We start from the raw sequence: 16067 nt of genomic DNA, 5'->3' as shown, positions 1-16067 counted from the left end.
AGGAGGGATTTTTATGTAGCAATGCATTTACAGATTGTGTAAGTACAGGCTTCGCCTCACTTTTAAAATTTCAAAAGTAATAGAAAAATGCACTACCAATCATATAGTTAGATTTACTAAAAATGCAACAAATACATTGTCATAAATAAATTTCAACACTGCTACAACCTGATGTTTTGAAACCGTTTAATAGTATAACCACCCAATAATTTTAAAGTAATTTTAAAAAACAAATTTTAAAGCAAACTCAAATATAATTTTTGAAGGTTAACAGCATGCATATGTAGAAACGCTGCTTATGCAGGGACTTTGTGCTGCACCTATATCGTCCAAAGAAGTTTGGATGTGGCATTGTGCAAAAAATCATCAGTGTGTACTACTGCAGTACAATACATACTACAACATATAACATAACAAGAAAAATATTCACCGGATGGTTCTGAGTACACGCAATGCTCTCAATGCCCGAATGGCTCTAAACATTCTTAACAGCCGGAAAATGGCAGCAACATCAAAAGAGCCGACATTTTGAACGATCAATGGTAATAGAAAGTCCGATGTTGTGAAGACAACAATTGAAAAATCTACAAATAAACAAAAAATTTGTGTTACAGAAAGGAGAACTTTTGAATTCGTTTTATAGACATTTTTATTTTCTACATTTTTACTTTAAAGTTAGAAGCTTGTATTGAAGAAACTTTTACAGTTGAGAGGGTTTTGGAGTGTTTTTGTGAATTTCTTTCCCTTGAAATATGGGAAAATTTTAACAGATTACTTTTTTATGCAAAATATCTCATTCTTTGTTTTACCGAAGTTACATACAAGATTTTAAAAAAATCTGCCTATTTGTTGAAGTTTATTTTTTAACCTCTGCACTGGTACAAAGCTGGAATAAGAAACATAGCTCCTGTGGTAATACTTTTGAAATAACGAGAAAAAAAAACATCAGTTTGATTAAGTTCAACCATTGCTGTTTGCAGTTACAACAGATAATTACGATTTATAGCCTGGATCCAGGGTCCAAATATGAGATTAAAAGGCACTGGAAAATAAATGCATTGTTGGAAAACCAAGTGTAGCAGCGTCAAAACGCATTGAATACAAACCGTCAAGGTTGAAAAAAATAATTATTAGAAGTTGGCTACAAGACAATAAAAAATCTACTTTTTAATTTTAGGATCTTTAAGGACGTTTGTTTTTAAAATTTCAGAACTTTTACTGAGAATTGCAAAACTTTTTAAGCCTATTTACAAACAGATTAATAACAGTAAATGTTTCTTATGATTTAACAGTCAGTTTTGAGTTTGTTAGTATGGGCCAATTTCCGTAAGAGTGGGGAATGTGTTGACATTTTTTTTCCTTTTACTTTGGGATAGTGTTCTATGTTCGAAATCATATAATTTCCAAAATTAGGTGTTAGATGGAAGTTTGTATTCTTTGCAACTTTGTTTCCCTCTAAGCGAATAGGTCGTACCTTGATGGCCACATGAGTTACTTTAAATTTCTTTGTGCACTCTATTGAATTTGCTACAAGCTGTGTTTTGCTGAAAACACAAGAAAAGATTTTTTTGGATCTTATATCAAAATGAAAACTGGCGTATTATTATATAGTCTAGTCGATAAGGCCCGTGGAGAAATCCACTTAGTCAGAAGGACGATAGAAAATAGGTTGTTTTAGATGTTTTGATGACTTCAGAAACCCATCCACAAAAAATAAATAAATTAGAACCTTGTTTTCACGTTGCCTCTATTGTGTAGAGCTTAAAACGCTAATCAAGAAAATGTACATGATATTGTGCTCTTGATGAACGGTTAATAAGATATAAGGCTTGGAAAATTGTGCAAGTCCCCTGAGAGTACCAAAAATATTTTTTAGGAAATTTGTATACCCGTTGTCTTCATCGTACAGATCTTGAAACGCTGATCAAGAAAATGTATAGGGTCATGTACTTTTGATAAACGGTTGCAGAGATATTGGGGTTTGAAGGGTTTTTAATGACGTCATCAACCCGTTAATTCCAAAACGGATTCAGGGACCCAGGTTTGGGAAACTTACCCAAATTGGTCCCAGGTGGTCCCTAGTTACCTACACGGTGAAAAATCAATGACGTCACCACCTGGTTTCCAAGTTATTTGGCCTCAAAGTTTTAGGTGCACTGTAATGGCTTTATTAATTTAATATAGGATATTGACGTTAAAATAGTAATATTGACGTCGCGCCGTAACATCAGAAAATTTAACATATATGACATGCATTTTTCGGCAACATCAAAGAAAAATACAGACATCCACTATGCCTGTCACAGAGACACGGAACTGGCGTATTATTATACAGATCGATAAAGCCCGTGGGAAAATCCACTTAGGCAAAAGGTTAATAAAAGGAAATTTGTTTCAGATGTTTTACTTTTTGGATTTGTCAAACAAAACAATGACCAATCAGTTTCCTTAAAATAAAAAATTGCAAGAAAGAAATTCAAATTTGTTGAGTTCAATAAATCGATTTCAACAAAATAAATCCTGCACTGTCCATTTCAAAATCATGTACGCCTGCCTAATATGTTACTTGTTTAACAAAGATATCAAAAGCCAGTTTAATTAAGTGTATATACATATATTTTATATACTAGCTGAAGTCCCGTAGAAGAATCCACTGAATCTCTCATCGAGTCCATATCAGGGGTGCCAAATAAAAACATAGAACAAAATAATTTAAATTTTTAAAAGTCACAATTTGCATTATTCTATATCTATAACCGCTGAAACAAAACGTCCAAACGTGCAGCAATAAAAAAAATAATAATAAAAAAGAAAAAAAGGCCTGGGATTGAGGTTGCTCACAATCTGTATTATACTTATACCCGTTGAAACAAAATGTTTAAAAATATAAGCAGGTCCAACAACAAAATAAAAATAAAAAAAAATGCAAAAGGTCTAACAAAATCGAAGGTGTCAAACAACGGTTATGTAAAAAGTTAAATCTGCTAAAACTATATACTTGCTTTGCCATGTCAGAAGTACACCAGGAATGATAGTATACCAGACATTAAGGAAAATCGTTAAGTCTCACAAAAAAGGTTATTGCAAAATTTCCACAATGTACAGTTTGTAACGATCATACCAAATCAGCTATTTAGTCTATTACATACAGCAACCCTACCAATGCGCAAACGTGACGTGCTTGATAACAATGCAAACGACCGCAACAGAACAGATGTAAACATTGATTTAACTTTGTTTACATTAAGGTTTATTATAACGACTTCAACCACTTCGTGGCGTTAAAAACAGTAACAACGAAAAATTACTTTTTACATTTTATATAAATTCTTCTCTAGGATATACACGCTGTATTTTATAAGAATAGTGTTTTTTTCGTTTCAGCCTTCATGTTCTTAACTTTCTTGACAAATCCTATCCTCATTATTCTTAATATATTTTTAGCATGACTATGGCCTCAAAATACACAATGCCTTAAAAAATAAAGCCTGCTATAAAGATACTATTGCTAATGGCAATTTCTACTGCATGTAACGGCCCATTGCGTTGAACAGAAAAAGTTAAGTTTGTGAGAAATATACGCAATAAAAAAGCAAACTTCTAATTAAATTTGTGCATCATACAAACTTTTATATTAGAACATACAATCAAGCTTACACATGTTCTTAGGATTCTGACTCATTGTTTAGAGTATATTTTTACAAAAAAGTCCTTAACTTTCTTGCCAAATATTATCCTCGTTATTCTTAATTATATTGTTAGCATGTCTATGTCGTGAAAATATATAATGCCTATATAAAATAAAGCTTGCTATAAGTCGCTATAGCTATTGGCAAATTCTTTTTATATTTAGAACAAACAATCGAGGTTGGATATTCTTATCTGACCTTTAGTATATTCTTACAAAAAGGAATATGTTCAAGCTCAAGACAAAACATATTTAACTTCATATTTAAGGCAAAGTTTAGCTCTGGTTGTGTAAACCGCTTAAAAATCGTTATTCACCTAAATTCATTTCTCTACCAGATAATCTAAACAACACACCTGCTTTTCTTTCGCTTTGTCAGTAGGCCGTTAGCTAGCGTTCTCTGGATAAAATTCCAATCAGTTTCTTTACTTCGATTACTAAACTTCGCTTCATCCCAAAGAAAACAATTTGAAAATGTATAGCTAGCTACAATTGTCTGATACATTTCCAATCAGTTCTCTTTTTGACGTTATATTATCGTACATTTTTCTTCTTTATAACAAATATTTCTGACAACAACATAAACTTTTTATACTCGCTCGACAACAAAAGCCGCTCTACAATACAACAACAGTTTTGTTTTTTACATTTTAGATTCGAATTATCATTCTAATTTGATAGTTTTTTTAAAATAGTAATCAACCTCGGTCCCAGAACCCAAGAATGATAGAAGAAGCAAATAACCCTAATCTAACCTCATGACGAGTAAACGTTTGAAATAACTTTTTTTCAGGATTACTTTGAAAAAGAGAAAACCTTCTTCGCTTCGGTTTTCTTTTTTCAGTTGATAAACTCTGTTTCCGTGAGATATGGCGAGCACATGGTAAACCGGGGGTAAAATTAAAATATTCTATCTATAACGACCAACGGGGCAAGCCCTGGGGTCGAGGTTGCTCACAGTCTGCATTATTCTATGCTTATAACCGCTGAAACAAAGCGTCCAAAAATATAAACAAGTGCAACAAAAAAAAACCGTTACGTAAAAACCGAAATACACTAAAACTATATACTTGCTTTGGCATTTCAGAAGTGCACCAGGAGAAAAAAGTATACCACACATTATAAAAAATCCAACATTTTTCGTTAAGTCATACGAATTCAGCTATTCAGTGTATTGCACACGGCAACCCTTCCAAGTTAAAGTCAAAATATAAGAAATTAATAGTTGAAAACACATAAAAGAGAAACAAAAAACCTTGAATTATTTGGTATGTTGTATATCTACCGGAATATTTCAATCCAAAATCTTAAAAGAACAGAAAGAACAGTTTGCCTTACCGACTCCAAACTCATAATCAAGAAAATCACGCATAAAATCAAAGGAGATAACAATGTAGCGTTTTCGAATTTAAGAATCGAATATATTTCAAACGATCGTAAAATAACAGATGTAAGCATTGATTTAAGTTTAGGTTTTAGGTTTAGGTTTATTATAACGAAATCAACACTGAATCACACAGTCTGTAGTGTTAAAAAACAGCAACAACGGAAATTACTTTTCACAGTTTATATAAATTCTTCTCTATGATATACACGCTGTTTTTATAAGAATAGTGTGTTTTCGTTTCAGCCTTGATGTTCTTAACTTTTTTGACAAATGCTATCCGCATTATTCTCAATATGTTCTTAGCATGGCTATGGCCTAAAAATATATAATTCCTTAATAAAATAAATCCTGCTATTAGTTACTATAGCTAGCTAATGACAATTTTTACTGCACGTAACGGCCCATTGCTTTGACAGAAAAAAGTTCAGTTCGTTTGATATATATACAATAAAAAAAGTGAACTTCTAATGAATTTGTAAGTCATACAAATGTTCATTCTTAGGATAATCTAAACTTCTGACCCATTTGTTAGAGTATATTCTTACAAAATAAGTGCTTAAAGAGAATATTTTCCGGCTCAAGACACAACAAGAAACTTAATATTTAAGGGGAAATTTCTCAGAAACTTCTCAGTAGATAGCTTGCTAGCGTTCTCTTAATAAAAGTCCAATCTGTTTTTTACTTCGAATACTAAACTTTGCTTCATCCCAAAGAGAACGAATTGAAAATTTCCAATCAGTTCTCTTTGTGATGTTAAATCACCCTACGTTAGAAATATTTCTAACTAACATCACCAACTTTTTTTTGTTCGACAACAACAGTTTGTTTTTTTACACTTCAGATTCGAATTGCATTCATATTCGAATTCGATAGATTCGATAGATAAAAGGAAGCAACCTCGGTTCCAGAACACAAAAATGTGCTTTAAGCTGACCTTATAATAGGTATTGGCATGCCTTTTGAAATTATCAGAAATTAAATTAGAAATAATCAGGATTACTTTGAAAAAGACAACCTTCTTCGCTTCGGTTTCCTTTTTCAGTTGATTAACAACTTGTTTCCGTGACATACGGCGCGCACATTGTAAACCGGGGGTAGAATTAAATTATTCTTATCTATAACGACCCCGTGGGGCTTTCAAAACAAAAAAAAAAGAATAAAAAGATTTAAAAAATAAATAAATTCGTTTTATTTTTTAAAGTAATAAGAAAAAGGAATTAAATGTTTTAAATTAAAATTTAAATTAAATAGTAACCCCCTGATTTGCATTTTTTTAACTTGGTAAATTTTAGCGTAACGCCACGCTTTGGGGACACAATGCAAAGAAATATCTATCTATCTATCTGTCTATCTGTCTGTCTGTCTGTCTGTCTGTCTGTCTGTCTGTCTGTCTGTCTGTCTGTCTGTCTGTCTGTCTGTCTGTCTGTCTGTCTGTCTGTCTGTCTGTCTGTCTGTCTGTCTGTCTGTCTGTCTGTCTGTCTCTCCGTCTGTCCGTCTGTCCGTCTGTCCGTCTGTCCGTCTGTCCGTCTGTCCGTCTGTCCGTCTGTCCGTCTGTCCGTCTGTCCGTCTGTCCGTCTGTCCGTCTGTCCGTCTGTCCGTCTGTCCGTCTGTCCGTCTGTCCGTCTGTCCGTCTGTCTGTCTGTCTATCTATCTATCTATCTATCTATCTATCTATCTATCTATCTATCTATCTATCTATCTATATATATATATATATATATATATATATATATATATATATAACAAGCGTACCAAGTACCTTAATTTCTTTTTCATTAAAGAGTGCTCAATAAGATAATAGAGCAAATACAGTGTGTAAAATGAAAAAAACAACTTCGTTTGGAACTCAAAGTTTCATGCGTTCGTTGAACACAATCTTCAGCCAACTGACTCAACTGACTCAGCCAACAGAGTCAGTTGGCTGAAGATTGTGTTCAACGAACGCATGAAACTTTGAGCTCCAAACGAAGTTGTTTTTTTCATTTTACACACTATATATATATATATATATATATATATATATATATATATATATATATATATATATATATATATATATATATATATATATATATATATATATATATATATATATATATATATATATATATATATATATATATATATATATATATATATATATATATATATATATATAGAGAGATAGATAGATAGATAGATAGATAGATAGATAGATAGATAGATAGATAGATAGATAGATAGATAGATAGATAGATAGATAGATAGATAGATAGATAGATAGATAGATAGATAGATAGATAGATAGATAGATAGGGAGATTCACGGGGAGATTAGTTACGGAACTTTAGGGGAGATTCGTTACATTTAGGGGAGATTCGTTACATTTAGGGGAGATTCGTTACGCCGGCCGTAGGGGAGATTTGTTACGTGGATTTTTTAGGGGAGATTAGTTACGAATTAGGGGAGATTAGTTACGGGATCGGGGAGATTTGTTACGCGCGTGCGCATTTCATATTTTTTATTGTCTATTCAAGATGAATGGACGAAAGGTTTGTTGATCCGTTGGCTTTATTTATTATTAAGTTTATGGGTATTTATGTGGCTTATTTTTTTAATAAGCTCCCCAATCTTTATTCTTTTAGCTATTTAACTAAATAGCTTCACAAAGAATGAATTTTGGTTTTGCTTTACATAGCTACCTACTAGCTAGGTTAGGTCTTCTTACCATAGTATCAATAATTGTAGCTAGCTATGGCTAAGTAGCAAGCTAATCTAGAGAGCTGCAGCTAGCAATGGCTAGCCAGCTAGCTAGCTAATTGTACTTTTGATGTAGTTACAGTAGTGTTTATAATCTTAATAAGCTAGCTAGAGGAACAACTTTAAAATTTCCCCTTTTTGAATTACTCTTTTACCATCTTGATGGCTTCCCAGCTTTGTGGCGGCTCTACATCTTTTATGGCTTAACGCCTTTATGGCCTAATGGAAATGTAATGTTTTCATTTAAAGAATGAAAAATAAGTAAACAAAGTTGGGTTGATCTACAAAGATACAGTGGTATGAGCCAGTCACCCCCTTATATCTGTGTTTTATTGGTAATTAGCCTCACTAATTACAGGCACATACCCTGTTAATTCTTTCCAAGAGGGACCACAAAAGTTGTTTATATAGTGTTTAAAGATCCCATTTGAGCTACAGAAATTTTTGTACAACTAGACAACAACCTTTATGTTAAGATCAAATCCATTAACTTTTCGACATAAGTCACATGCTCTGTCGATTAAGCAAATATTACTGTGTTGGTCACTTGTATCTATTTTTGATTTTTTAACGTCATTTGTACACTAACTTGCGGGTTGTTAGGACGCTAAGAGGGGTGTGTAGGTCATTTTCTTAGTGTAAAAATGACACTTAAAAATCAATATGTGAGTGAGTGAGCGACTGCTTGATTTGCATTCAAGAATTCTTACATCTACGGATTGAATTGTGACATAACTTTTTCTACATGGTAAACTATATACTTAGTACATTCACACCCACAATTAGGTCAGATAAACTAAATATTTGTATAAAATACTATCCTAGACAAAAGGGCAGTCAAATAAAATCACGATTTTACCATCCCTGTACGACAAGGGCGTAGATGGATATTTGTTTGTTTATTCAAGGTTGGACAGGCTCTTAAATTTTTTTAGTGGCACAAATAAATTAACAAGTATTTTTTAACATATGTGCAGTTTTTAAATTCTTAGATAAATTTTCTAATTAACTTTTTTGTGCTCCTATCAGTGTGTATTTTTAGGTCTTATTAGTGATTAGATTTTACTTTTGTTACACGAATAGTTCTTCTTGAATTTTTAAGAAGAAAGCCTTTCAGAACTTTCAAAGCATCAATTTTCATTTAAACTCTGTTTTATATATTTTTGAATATTCAGACAACATTTGTTGTATGCCATGTGGTGCATGTTTTTAGGGTAATAAATATACAACTTTTTTACTACATGTGTTGACTTTGGCATCTAATGAATAACATTTCTTTACAAGCTAGTTAATGCTAATATGCAAAGTGTTAATACAACATTTCTGAGAAGAAGACTCTAGAATAAAATTTAAAGCTATCCTTGTTATCTTAAAGAATTTTTTTTTATTATACCATGTTCAAGGTGTATTTTTGTAATTTACATTACTGGTGTGCAAAATTAATTCTCTAGAACAAAACTGTGTTAAGCTGTTTCCCATTATAAATCATTATAATTTAGTTTTGATAGTAAAGATATTTTTTAAATTCTTTATTTTAAAATTCCCATTTTTTAAAAAGCGTAACGTGTTGGCAATGCAGGAAAGTAACGTATCGTGTAAAAAAATTAAATTAGAAAGGCTGCCATATTATTTATTTTATTAAAATATATATATACCAGGTTTAAGGCAAATATATTAGTTAAGTATTGCAGTTACAAGACAGGCAGCAATCCAAATTGGCAAAAAGTTTAACTGTAGCATATGGGTTGCTTTAGATCAATTTGAGAAATAATTTTGTATTGACAAAGTATTTATACATCCTTTTTTTTAAATTTAAAGTATATATGTATTTATTTCTTAGGGTTGGAAATATTTCCATTTAAGACATTAAGTATTGTGCATCAACAACAGTCTTGGTCATGAATGGCGTGCGATCGCACCCGCATGCCTCCGTTCTACTTTGTACACACGCCAAGCAGAACTGAGCTATTTTAGAGTAATCCCTTACCCAAACTTTACCCAATACATAATTGTTCTTCTGCGTTAAAATGTATCTCTAAAATGTATTTCTATTAAATACCCACCTTCATTAAAATGTGAGATTAAAACGTGAGATACATTTCAAATGTTTTGCCTCGGCATTGCGTCGACAATATTTTTTTTGTTTTTCAGCTGGCAAAAAATTTCTTCATTACCCTTGTATTGATCTCCTTAAGACGATGACAAATGGAAATGCTATTTACGAACCGAAGGTCAGGGCATTATTAAGTTGAATATCGCAGAAGTCGCCGGTGACATGCTTCAAAAATACTTGTCACAGGCACAGTTTAATGCAAAGCGGAACTGTACAGGAAAGTCAATTAAGAGTCTTCGCAGATTAAAGTTGGTTATTCATTTTTCACATGCTTCATTCAATATGGCGGCTTGTTGTGAACATGGTTTGTAAACATTTTGTTGCTAAAATAAATAAGTCAACAAACGAAAAAGAAGCAAATAAAAAGTAAAAAACAATGCTTTAAAAACTCTGCGCTGCCGCTCTCCTGAATGTAATAATTGCACGCCAAAATCATAAGCTAGGCGTGCGATACTGATTGCACGCCTGTATTAGTGTAGGCGTACGTACAACCGCACGCGGGTACAAATATTCATGACCAAGACTGCAACAATGTATTCTACTAATCCAGAATATTATGAAATACTTGTTTTATATATATAATTATTCTTTAGATTATATCATATCAATTATATATATCAATAAAATAAATAAAAACATGTCTGTTATTAGCATTGCAGTTGGTGATGCATTAAAATCATTGAAGTATTGGATTGATCAAGATGCTGATGAATTTTCTGGTAAGCTTTACTTTATCTCATTCCATTTCTGGAAATCTGTTTGAATATTATCTTTTTATATATACATTAATTCTCGGTAAAATGAAAAAAAAAAACATAATCCACCAACTTGAAATTTTTTTTTCTGATTATGTTAAAAAATTGTGCGACATCATTAAATTTTCATTTTGTAATCTTTCTTGCTAAATTGTGAATTTTACAGGTTTACAAAAAAATTGAAAATTTCAGGATGCATCAGTTCTTGTTTGCCAAGTAGAGATAGTTACTTATTATTCACCTTTGAGTGAAGGTTTCACATCGCAACAGGCATATTTTTTTCTGTTCCCATATATGGTAGTAGCTCTAATTTTCTATATTGCTATTTGTGTAGTACCTTTAAAAAAGTTTTATTATCCCTTATTTTCATTGATTGATTTCAGTTGAAAAGGTTGACGAATCTATGTTGACTAAAATGGATGATATTATTAACGAGATACAAGACAAATCCATAACACAATTTGCAGAGTTGTGTGATAAATATATCCACCAAGTGCTGTTGGGGAAAAGACCAAATTATCGCCTTGATGTATTCAAACACAAAGTAGTTGAAATTGATGGACAGAGATTGATGCCACACCATTTGATGTACCATAATGTTGAAAGTGGTTATGGTAATTTTAAAGACACCCAATTAGATTCTATGAAGGTGGTCCTTAACAAATTTGTGGACTGCGATAACCAAGAGAGACTTGTTGTGGATGTTTTGCAGTACATAGTGGTGTTGTGGACTACTATTGGTTTTTGCAAAGTTAGCCCTGCAGTGGCACGTTTTTACCTGGCTGAGGGAGGTAAAGATAGAGGCAAAGAAGCTTATGACATGCTCGAACGGAGATGTAAGAAAACTTGTTGGTTTCAGTACCCTGTTTTGACTAATACCTCGAACCAAAATAGAAATTTACCCATGTCTTTTATGAGTTTGATAATCACTTGTTTGTAGTAGTGTCTGTTTTGAAATTATCTCCACTGAAAAATTGTGAGGATTGCTATTACCTAGAAAAAGTGTCAACGATGTTTGAGGGAATTGTACTTCTCAGAACAATTTTCGTTTTGTGAATTTGGGATTCTTTCTTTAATCGCTTATCACAGTTTTCTTTGTTGATTTAATACTTTATTGCTCAGAATGACACAAAAACAGTTGGTAGTGTTTGCTGTCATTTATTATTCTTTTTATTAGAAAAAGCCTGCCAAGACTATTACTGTGAAAATTTATATTTACTCAATGAAATTCTTTTATAGTTATGAAACGATCAAGTATAATAGCAACGGAAGTAAAGAAAAGGGAGAAGGAAAATGACGAGAAAATTGCAGAACAAGAGGGATCTATTAAAACAAATGTTGCGGTGGTAAGAACTTTAATTTAGCTCCCTTACTATCGTGACGGACGAAAATTGTAAATAACTTGTATGATGATATGTAATCATAAAGTTCTCAGCTTGCTGTGTAATAGCATCTATAAATATAGATCTATCTATAAAATCCGTACACTTTGTTATTTTTACTCTTAGGGCCAAAAGAGGACGTACAAAAAGGAGAAGAAGATCTGTCCAGAATGTGGGGAAAGTAAATTTAATTTGCCTCGTCACGTGGAGGATAAACACAAATGGACAAAAGCAAAGTCTAAACAGATAGTGATAAGCCATAGTCTGAGAAAGCCCTACAATTGGCACCTTGAAACACCCAGTAGGAAAAAAGGAGGCGCAGATAAAAAAACTTATCCAGACTATCATGTTCCTCGCATATGTCCGTTGCCAACATGTTTGAGAGTGGTAAAAAAAATGTCAGAGCATCTCCAACTTTACCATAAATTGGAGACTAATGAAGAGTATTATGCGTTATTACGTTCCTCCCGTCCCGTTTCCAAAAGCAACGAAGCTCCTCGGGAAGAATCAAGTGTAGATTTTGAGACGAACTTCATCAATCCGGTTACTGAAGCAGAACGCAACGACTGCGAAAGCAGCACAAGCTTTGACAATAATGGCACAATGCAACAGTTTCTGGCGTACCTGATGTCCCCAGATGGTGGGCAACGTGAAAGGAAAAGTTCCTTGCAAGCTGTTAGCGAAGTACGCACAGTGGTAAATGTTTTGGGGGGGCAGCTTATTAATCTATTTAAGAAGAATAAGATCAGAGACGATTTTTTTGTCAATTACTTAGACAAGAAAAGCAAGCCGGCAACCTCCAAGCACTACATGTCTTCGCTAATTTCATTCATGGAATTTGCAGTCAGTGAAGGTTTGGAGTTGCCTGAACTTTGTGTGGATGATTTTATAACCGCGAAATTACGCTTACATAAATGGCGTAAAACTTATAACAAAGTCATCGATGAGCAACGTTGGGACAGAGAAGAAGCTCAAATGGAGCTTTTAGTCAGTCCAGACCAATGGGCAACATTTGAATGCAGCGAATTGGCCAGAAATGCGGTAAAACTGTTAGGGACAGCATCAGAAAGCGAAGTTTTCACCATGTTGGAATACACCAACGTGCGTGATTACTTGATGACTGTTATCGCTTTGCAAAATGCACACAGAGCGGGTGTAGCATCCAATTTAACTTTGGAGGAATTTGGAAAGCGCAAGTTAGATGACAGCGGTCATAATATTCTCATTAAGGTAAAGTACCACAAAACAAAAAGTACGCATGGCCCAGCGGTAATTTGCATCCCTGTCCAAAAAGCAAGATTATTGGAATTATTTGTTAAATACCTAAGGCCACAGGTACCTGGACAGGCAAATCAGGTGTTTGTTTCTTGGAATGGAAAACCGTTGGAATCTGGCAGTGTCAGTAAACAAATACACTCCATTTGGACACGCTCTGGAGTTTACGATGGTTTTGAAATGCCAAAAGGGAACATAAACACTACGATAATACGCAAATCCATCACAACTCGCGTCCATGATCAGCAACCAGATAACGCACAGCCTGTAGCTGATTTGCTTGCACATTCGTTGTCCACAGCTAAGAAAGTGTATCGCCTTAAAGAGCGCGAAAAGCAAGCCGTTGCAGGAATAAACGTTATAAATTCTGTCTTTGAAAGACCAAGACCAAATTCAACACCATCCAAACCAAACAAGTGGAGCAAAGACGAGGAGGCAAAAGTGTTGCAATACTTTGAAAAAGAAATTGCTGCGCAATACATAAATATTTCGATGATCAGGGAAAAATTGCCATTACTAAATATCTCTAAATCTGAGAAACAGATTTACGACAAAATTCGTTCCTATTTTATTTACGATGCAGGTACAAGTAGCAACGTTGAAGATCAAGTAAAAGTAAAAGAAAATGCAGCTCTTGAACTTTGTCCTCCCGTTGATGCATCATTTTATCAGCAATCTGAGCATGACGACTGTTCGTCTATCGCGACTGACGTAATACCACCAACAACATCGTCTAATCTTTCCGGTCAGCAGAAATTGTTTGATTCTATTGAAACCAATGAAATCAAAAGTCTTTGTTTTGACATCATAAAAGGTGGTCCAATTTCTGCTGAACGCATACTGGAAAAATTGAGTAAATCAGAAATTGGTAGAGAAATTCTGCAAAAGTATAAAATTATGCAAGTCCAGACCAGGCTGAAATACGAACGCCGAATGTACAGAATGAAAAAACGATAAAACATTTAAGTAATGGGAAACGATATCTTTTTCTTTCTTTTTTCCTTGTTTGTTTTTGTTTTTTGAGCACATATAGTTTCTTTGATCGCTACGAAAATTATGTTATCTGTTTTTGATGATAGGAGAAAACGTTAAGAAATGTCTAACAATTACCTAAAGTTTAAAAGGTTTTATTGAAATTAGTTCCGTATTTTGTATTAATAAAAAGATAACGAGTGCTTATTTTATATAAAATTACAACGAGTCTATATTTGATAAAACGATAGTGAGTCTTTATTTGATACAACAACAAGGACTCATATTTTATTAAACAATAACGAGTTTTTTATTTTTAAAAACGATAAGTTTTTATTACATGTTTTTGAGCCGCTTTTATGTATATTTTTTATGATGCCATGCAAATTTATTAAGTTGAGTCTTTTATTTGTATACCCCATTCTAATAATTATTTGGAGAAACAATCTTGTTAAGTTTACTTCTCGCAATACGTAAATGAAACGCCCAAGAGCTTATACAACCAAAAAAAAAAAATTCCAATCGTTTCTAGTATGTGCAATTTTGCGAATAGTGTCAGGATTGCGCGAAAATAAGGTGAACTGTCAGTCAAAGTTTTTCGCCTCATTACTTGCAGCTAGAGTTTCAGCTTGAATGTTATGGTTCCAACATCCAATGGCTTTGACGTACAGTTTCTGGGGTTCCAGTTATAAAATTTCAAATAAATGTTAAAGCATTATTAAAAGAATCAGAGAAGGAGAAGGAGAATGGGTGGAGGATTCAAGACCTAAGGTATCGTTTTGATGCCTTAGAGTCCATGTAATAATACGCCAGTTCTGTCTGTCTGTGACTTTGCAAAGTGGATAAAATTTCTTAAATAAGGTCTATAAAATATCGCCTAAAAAATTTGTTCTGTAAATTACCAAAGTTTGACGTTAAAGCAATATTGACGTCAAAGGAAAGTATCTATATGCCCGTATACGTCTGTCTGTTTGTCACGCAAAATGGTAGCTTAGCTGCGCAATAGTAACCGAAAAATGCATGTCTTATATGTTAAATTTTCTGACGTTACAACGCGACGTCAATAACACTACTTTAACGTCAATATCCTATATTAAATAAATGAAATCATTACAGTGCACTTAAAACTTTGAGGTCAAATAACTTGGAAACGAGGTGGTGACGTCAGTGATTTTTCACTGCGTAAACAACTAGGGACCACCTGGGACCAATTTGGGTAAGTTTCCCAAACCTGGGTCTCCGAATGGACGGGTCAGAATGGACGGGTTGACGACGTCATCACAAAACCTTCAACCCCAATATCTCTGCAACCGTTTGTCAAAAGTTCATGTTCCTATACATCAGCATTTCAAGATCTATACGATGAATGCATCGGGTGTACAAATTTGTGAAGACATTTTTTTTGGAACTTTTGGTAGGGACTTTGCTGACGTCATCAAAATTTTAAAGCCCTTATATCTCCTTAAGCGTTTGTCAAAAAAAAAGTTATATACATTATTTTAATCAATGTTTCAACCTCTACACCTTACAGACAACGAATGACTAAATTTCACCAATTTTCTTTTTGTATATGCACTGCTGACGTCAGCAAAAAATCTAAATCAACCTATTTTTCCATTGTTCTTCTGCCATAAAGGATTTTTTCACGGGCCTTATCGACTAGTGTCTATAATAATACGCCAGTTCCGTGTGTCTCTAACAGGCCAAGTGGATGTGTTCATTTTCCTTTGATGTAGTCGGAAATAATCTTTGATGT

The 16067-nt window shown here is 33.4% G+C and overlaps 2 protein-coding genes across 7 annotated transcripts in view; one reads left to right on the top strand and one right to left on the bottom strand.

The window, feature by feature from the left end:
- LOC130657482 (cation channel sperm-associated protein 1-like) overlaps positions 1-16067 on the bottom strand; it is a 127101-nt gene that overhangs the window by 38884 nt on the left and 72150 nt on the right. For all 6 annotated transcript variants that reach the window (XR_008985148.1, XM_057460467.1, XM_057460470.1 and 3 more), the window contains one exon: positions 431-584. Coding sequence is in view for 5 of the 6 variants with exons in the window: in XM_057460467.1 (XP_057316450.1) it covers positions 431-584 (154 nt within the window). In the remaining variant the exon portion in view is untranslated. The remainder of the gene's footprint in view (positions 1-430; positions 585-16067) is intronic.
- Positions 7212-15011, top strand: LOC130657481 (uncharacterized). Its single transcript, XM_057460465.1, has 4 exons — positions 7212-10646; positions 11066-11518; positions 11922-12028; positions 12191-15011. Exons 1-4 carry the CDS (start codon positions 10484-10486, stop codon positions 14294-14296), a joined length of 2829 nt encoding a protein of 942 aa, XP_057316448.1. The 5' UTR covers positions 7212-10483; the 3' UTR covers positions 14297-15011.

This window comes from Hydractinia symbiolongicarpus, chromosome 9, assembly GCF_029227915.1.
Source record: "Hydractinia symbiolongicarpus strain clone_291-10 chromosome 9, HSymV2.1, whole genome shotgun sequence".
NCBI lineage: Eukaryota > Metazoa > Cnidaria > Hydrozoa > Anthoathecata > Hydractiniidae > Hydractinia > Hydractinia symbiolongicarpus.
This window is presented reverse-complemented; position numbering and strand designations above follow the sequence as displayed.